General features: G+C 43.7%; 1 protein-coding gene across 1 annotated transcript; it reads left to right on the forward strand.

The window, feature by feature from the left end:
• Nucleotides 1–2,949: 2,949 nt before the first annotated feature.
• LOC132251487 (olfactory receptor 9G4-like) lies at nt 2,950–3,906 on the forward strand. The gene has a single exon (XM_059731319.1). The coding sequence runs from the start codon at nt 2,950–2,952 to the stop codon at nt 3,904–3,906; it is 957 nt and encodes a 318-aa protein (XP_059587302.1).
• Nucleotides 3,907–7,351: the final 3,445 nt, after the last annotated feature.

A 7,351-nucleotide genomic window follows, 5' to 3' on the forward strand; every position in this document is an offset into this window, starting at 1 on the left:
ATTGGAGACCCTGCAAGCTCCCCGCAGCTTGCAGGGTCTCAGTCGCTCCCAGACCCTCTGTGCAGTGGCTGTGTACCAACGCTATGCTCTCTCACAGAGGGGCTGGGAGACACAACTGTTTGCTTCTCCCTGTCCGGCATTTAAAACCCACTGTATAAAATCAATAAGCAAGTTAGGTAGTTTATTTCCCACTGAAAGCAGGGTCCATGATGAGAACCAGAGCTCCTTTACTTCCAGGGCAGTTTCCAGCTCCCTAAGCAACATATAGAATCATAGAAAATTTGGGTTGCACAGGACCTCAGGAGGTTACATCTAGTCCACCCCCTCCTCAAAGTAGGACCATCCCCAAGTGCATCATTCCAGCCAAGACTTTGTCTAGCCAGGTCATAAAAACCACCAAGGATGGAGAGTCCACCACCTTTCTGAGTAACTTGTTTCAGTGCTTTATTGCTCTCCTAGCGAGAGAGATTTTCCCAATAATTACTCCTTGTTCTGTCATCTACCACCACTGAGAACAGTCCAGCTCCATCCTCTTTGGAACCACCCTCAGGTAGTTGAAGGTTGCTATTAAATCCATTTTTGGCATGTCTACACAAGAATTAATGCACCATAATTAGGAGCAGACTTTGTGGGGTGGCTGGCATGGGTGTTTGAAGCCAGGAGCCAATAGGTCTAGGACACTCACCTTGGAGATCTCTCCAATGTATATAGCTGAATTTACAGCAAGAAAGTAAGACCTGTATTCTTATAGTCCAGGGTCTTGACCTAATCTACAGGTTTTTGGCTGATTCTTCTGCAAAGTTGCACTTTGAAATGGTTCCCTTTTCTGTTCAAGGAATAAAGCACCATTAGATGACGTGAGAACAAAATGTAGTAGAAATGTTCCCCTGTGAAGTACCCATGATATTCACAGTGTATATGGTGGCCTTGTGTGCTTGCTTCCTGTTTCTTATGGTACCAGAAAGTAGTGAAAATCAACTTGCTACATAAAAGATATAACTCATGGTTATGGAAGAGAATTCTGTATAATATGAATTATTATTCCTGAAAGCAATTATTAAAGTGATGGATGTGTATAACTCAGCCACTTACGCACTTGTCACACAGGCACGCAATGTATGATAAACAGGGAACTTTCCTTTGAGAGCTAAATGATGACTATAATGGCTTGAATGTTTGCATTGATACACGCCATAATATTAATTCAGCCCATGAGATCAATTTAAAAGTGATCATTATCAGCAGTCCCCAGGGAGATCTGACACCATACCAATTTTCCCATAAAAACTCTCCAAGATGACAATAACAGGCAGCATTAATGCTCTGTGTGAGATGCAAACCAATATCCATCAAGCAAGACTAGTCCAGCCCAGCCCAGCAACATGTAGGTGTTTGAAAAGAAAAGTGGGGTTCAAGAGACATTGAAGGGAGCACCTAGATTCTGCTTCCCATATGCAGGTGCCTTTGATGGAGAGGTTGCTGTTGCCTGTTGATCATTAAAAGTAAGTGTTATCATTGCTGTGTCAAATCCCAACTATAACTGAGGGAGGAAAACTCACCCAAATCAGAGGCAGGACAGCCTGGGCTGCTCTATGGGCTTATAGTTTGGTTGGGCATATGCTTCTCCTGACTTCCCTTTCCCATCTTGATGTAGTTCCCAGTATTACTGCTCTGTGCAGTAGAGTTTGGGCAAGCAGGGCATGAGCTCTTGGAAATGAGCTCCCAAAGAGGGAAGGAGCATTGGAGAGCCAGGGGGTTGTCAAACCCTTCCATCCCCATTCCTCCACACACTCTGCTCCTTCCAGGTAGAAGTGCAGGTCCCAGCTCTGGTGCTGGCAAGCGGAGGAGCAGAGCAGTAGTGAGGAGATTGGTAATGAGGTGGCAGCATTGCACAGTGCAGGGGCAGCAGTTGGCAGAAACAAGGTGGGTGCTATCGGGCTGGGAGGAGGAGCAAGGTATGAAGAAGTGTTTACCCTCATGCCAACTCTTTTTGCCCCTGAAAATTGGTGTTTCAGTGGCCGCTCTACACATCACATGACAAAAAAAAAGGAGGCAATGTCCTCCCCTGGAACACCAAACCCCTGGCTGCCCGTCTTTGCATTGCCACTTTCCAGGGCTCATAGATCTCAGAAAGCATGAGCTGTTCTCTTGCAGTAGGGTTGCAGTCTCATCCCAACAGACATCCCCCCCTGCCCCACACACACACCGGGTTGGGTTAAAGTGCCCACTTTAAGACAGCACAGGTCTCTGGGTGACTCAGTGAGGAGGTAAGAGCGCCAGGTATGTATGTGTTTGTCTGTGTGGGTTAGGGTGTTCCCTTTGGGCTCTGGGCAGTTACTCAAGCTTAGTGTTTTTTCCTTGTTAGGCAAAGATCTGCTGGTACCATTCTTCTGCTTGGTATTGTCTACCCTGTGCAGATACCCTGTCTGGCACACTCAACAGCGTCCCATAGTGTATTTGTACTCCCCATTTCTCTGTATCTATCTATTTGGTGCTATTCAGAAAATTTCATCTTAGAGCCAAGCCATCAGTTTGTTGCCTGCTTGTACAGCACCTTGTACAATACAGTCCCAGTTGCTAACTAAGGCTTTTATGAATTATGGTAACATAAGTGCAATAAAAATAACAAGAATTGAGGCCACGTTAGCCTCGATGACTAAATGTATCTGTGTATCCCATGACCACTCCTAACGTTACTGCACAGAGGTGGTAATCGAGAGCTCAGGTCTCTCACCTCTCTTTCATGGCTGGATGCAGCTCAGACTCCCTTGGTGGGTTCAACCCTGATGGCCTCTGAGAAGCCAGTATATAGCAGATAAAAATCAGGCAGCTAATCTTTTACCTTGTTCGGCTTTGCTGCCAACTCTGTTAAATTGTTTTGTTTTTTTTTTAATCTACTCTAGGCACACTTTACAGGGAAAACTGAAAGAGGAAAACGAGCCACACCTCATGGAGAAAGAAGGGAACAATCAAACATTAATCACAGAATTCATCCTCCTGGGATTTGGGAATGTCCAGCAATATCGCATACTTCTCTTCCTGCTATTTCTAGTGATCTATATTGTAACAGTGGCTGGGAACGTGCTCATCATTGTTCTGGTTGCTACTGATCAGCACCTTCACACTCCCATGTACTTCTTCCTGGGGAACTTGTCCTGCTTGGAGACCTTCTACATCTCCACCATCCTGCCCAGGATGCTGGCCAGCTTCCTCAGTGAGGACAAGACCATTTCGGTTAGGGGCTGCATTGCACAGTTCTATATATTTGATTGTCTGGCAGCCATAGAATGCTATCTCTTAGCTGTGATGTCTTATGATCGGTATTTAGCAATATGCAAACCCCTGCTCTATCCAATGCTTATGAATAGCAGGGTTTGTCGCTGGCTAGCAGCTGGGTCATGGATAGGAGGAATCCTGCTTGCTTCAACCATCATGTATTTTACAGCACAGCTAACTTTCTGTGGATCGAATGTCATTGATCACTTCTTTTGTGATCTCACCCCAATACTAGAGCGCTCCTGCAGTGACACCAGTGTGATCACTTTGGTGAGTTCTGTTGTGTCTTTTTTTGTAGAGATTTCCCCGTTCCTGTTAACCATGACCTCCTACATTTGCATTATAGTTGCCATCCTGAGAATCCCTTCCACCAGTGGGAGGAAAAAGGCGTTTTCCACCTGTTCATCTCACCTCGTTGTGGTGACAGTATTCTATGGCACCCTCACATTTGTCTATCTGTCACCAAAAAACAGCTCAGTAGGGGACCTGAACAAAGTGTTCTCTGTCTTTTATACAGTCCTCACTCCCTTGGTTAACCCCCTTATCTACAGCCTTAGGAACAGAGAGGTCAAAGAAGCCCTGAGAAAAGCAGTCAGCAAACTATGTCCCTCACAAGGGGACATAGGATAAACAAGGACAAATCCATCTACTGCTTCTTCTTCCAAGCGTAGAGTTCAGTTGACCCCATCCCATGGTGGCTGTACACACAGGATATGACTGTCTATAGGATTATTAGAGCTGTTTGGAAAAAGGGGAATTTCTTGAGAGAAGTTTTACATTTGAGGGGAAGGGTAGGGAAAAAGGAAACCCGAGTCATTTTCTTTTGGGAGAGGGAAAAATAACTTAGGCAATCTTAGATAGAAATTGATGAAAATGACCTTTAAAATGCTGGTTTTGGGGTTGTTTTCCATTAAAAAACAAAGTCAGATATCATCTCAAGAAGCTTGCAAATTGCTGGGTTTTGGGGTTTTTTTGCAGATTGATGCAAAACTCTAGAACCTCTAACAGAGCGGAGAATGAGATTTTGTAACAAAAGATGAAAATTCTCCCCTCCTCCTCCACTTATTATGTATTGGTACTTGTACTCCTGTGCACTTCCACTCTCTATTTCTAGTGTGATTTTATTTAGTGTCAGCTTCCAGTTATTGGTCACTTTAGACATTCCTCTTAGGATCACAAATCAATCATTCACCGATCTAATCTCCAAAGAGAATATGATCATCGTCTGTCCTCATGCCTAATACAGTCTTTAGGCCTTCTCTAAATTATTTTGTGCTTCAAATCTAATAGTTGTTGTAAAACTTGAATGCATAGAAACATTAATAGAAAAACCTCGGGTCTCAATTACACCCGTCATTATTTTGAATTAGGTTCCAGCACACATATTGGTTTGTTCCTCCAGTAGCTTATTGATCTCAAAGTTACAAAGAAAAAGTGTCCCTCATTTTCTCTGTGGTTTGGCTCACTTCTATTTGCAACCATCGTATCTTGTTTTGGTCGCTGGACTGAAGAACTATGTTCTAAGCAGGTGCTTAGAGCCTGATCCCGGATATATAGATATCTATATCAGGATAAGGGCAAAGTTGAGATGCCCTATGCTAAAACTACCATCCAAATGACCCCCTTTCAATTGTTACCTAACCTTGAAGGTGCCTGCACTCAACTTAGACTGCCCTGCTGACTGACTTTCTCTAGACATCTAAAGCCAGATCCTATTGTTCCTACTAGATGCCCATGTCCACTTATGCTCCTAAATGGGATCCTATTCCATCCTGCTTGAATCTGTAGAAGTCTGTAAATACTGAAGTCTATGAATACAGTTTGCTGTGGATACTGAATATGGGCAGATTCTCCTCCTTCTTGCTGCATTTTGGTGTCTCATTCTTAAGAGTAAGATGAAGATATGTTATAAAAACTCATGCATGAATGTTTTTCTCAAGTCCATGAGCAGGCTGGAATAGGATCATAGTTCAGGAGGAATTGTATTTCCTTTTGTCAGTTTTCTAACTGCGTACCTGATCATTTTTGGCCATTCTTTGCATAGTGTGGACACCGAAATGTGCATACCTAGGAAAGCTCACCACCAATGGGGGTGGATCACCTGGAGTACATTTCTCCAGTGGTCCAGAGTCTGGCTTCCATAAACATCTAGACACAATTCAAGGTGCTGGTCTTCACCTACAGTGCCCTAAACAGCCTGGGCCCTACATACTTTAGGGACTGTCTTTTCCCTTACGTCCCATCATGATCCCTAAGGGCAGCTGAGAGTTGGATTTTGGTCCCCTTCATTCAGCTGAGCATGGTGCCATCCATGAGCAGGGAGAGGCAGTTATCTATATTAGTCTGAAGTCAGGCAGAAGGCAGGGCAGAGTTGCATCTTATAGGCTATGCATAGAATTATATTATAGTATAATATATAATAATGTATTATTACATACAAGAATGTAATAGAACTAAGTTGTCACTTAGGAAAATGTATGTATATCTGTATCAGCTACTCGATAGAGTGCAGCTCTGTCCTGCGTCTGCCTGTCTTCACACTAATACAACTAACTCCTTCTCTCTGCTCATGGATGGCACCATGCCCAGCTGAATGAAGTGGACTACAATCACTGTACATAAAATACTTGCTCAGGTACACTGGGAAATCTTCTTTCTGATGAGATGCAAGTGGATGAATATCATGCCCAAGGGCGTCCAGGTGGCCAATCCACTCTGTTTTACATACCACATAGTCCTTTCTAACCAGCTCTGCTTCCTTCTTTCCCAGAAACAGAGGAACCATCTTACCTGTGTTTTATATAGCAAACAGGAACAGATCAACACCAGACTTGCCAATGCATTTCTGAGGTGTTTAATCTATAAGAGGCAGATCTTCCCTGCCTTCTAGGTAATAATAAGAATATGATATTAAACTATTTGTAAACTCAATTACTAAATAATGTGTCATAACAAAAAGGCTTGGAATTGTGCAGTGGACATTCACCTTGCTTTTGGCTAGATTATTATAATGCTATACAAGTACTGACCTGAAGAGTACTTTGTGCTTGAAACTCTCTCAACAATGCATTTGTTCCAATAAAAAACACTGCCTCCTCTTCCCAACGCCCCAATATCATGATTTCTGTGAACACTGACTCATCTGTCCCTCGGTATTGGGGGAAAAAAAATCACAAACCACTGGTTTTCCTCTTTAGGTATGTATGTAATGATGCTAACACTTTTCTTGAAGTAAAGGCATGTTAATGTTGGCTTCTGCCGCTCTGCGACTCCCTAGGGACTTGTTAGAAACCTGCTTGTCCTGCCTCCAATTAAAGAAAGAAGCTGAGATAAGGAAGCAATGTAGCCCTGCCTGCTCCTTGGGGGATCATTAGATAGACTCAGCAATGTTAGCTTGTGCACCTTTGATGGGGTTCTAACCTCAGTGATTGATACTCCCTTTTCTGGGCATTTCAGATCCAATCACCCACTTAATGTCGGTCTCCCTTAGGCTGGCCAAAACCCTTAACTGAATTAAGCATCAAACCACAATCCCTTTGTGCCTTTCCTGGAATTTGAGTGAAACTCAATTATTTGCAACATTTTTAATTTACACATCTGCAATTAAAGCCCCAGAGAGGGAGGTGAGAGAAGGTAGAGTCTGCAAAAGAGTCAGCAGCTGAGTTTCCCTGGGCAAGTTTAACAGGAATTGAACAAGAAATTGTGGCAAGTGTGGCAGGATGGACTACGTAAAAATTAATTCTATTTTTATTATTACAGTATAACCTCATAAATCTGGCATGCTTGGGACCGAGCATGTGCCAGAAATGTGAAAATTCTGGATTTTTGAAACCGGAGCAGCAATCGGTTGTGGAATGGGGGAGAAGAAGGGGGTAGCAGCGGCCGGTCCCGGGGTAGCAACCGCATGCAGAGCAGTGGCACGGAGTGGTGGATGGCAGTGCCAGTGGCAGCTGCCGCATGCAAGCTTCCCCTTCTGCTGCTCCAGGACTGGCTGCTGCTACTCCCCAATGTAGTGTATTTTTAAAAGTGCCAGATTTCCAAGAAATCTGGGTTTTTTATATCCAGATTTATGAAG

Source organism: Alligator mississippiensis, chromosome 7, assembly GCF_030867095.1.
Source record: "Alligator mississippiensis isolate rAllMis1 chromosome 7, rAllMis1, whole genome shotgun sequence".
NCBI lineage: Eukaryota > Metazoa > Chordata > Crocodylia > Alligatoridae > Alligator > Alligator mississippiensis.

Bases quoted from the DNA above. Each gene is read 5' to 3' on its own strand.
- LOC132251487 (XM_059731319.1), top strand. From the start codon at position 2,950: ATGGAGAAAGAAGGGAACAATCAAACATTAATCACAGAATTCATCCTC.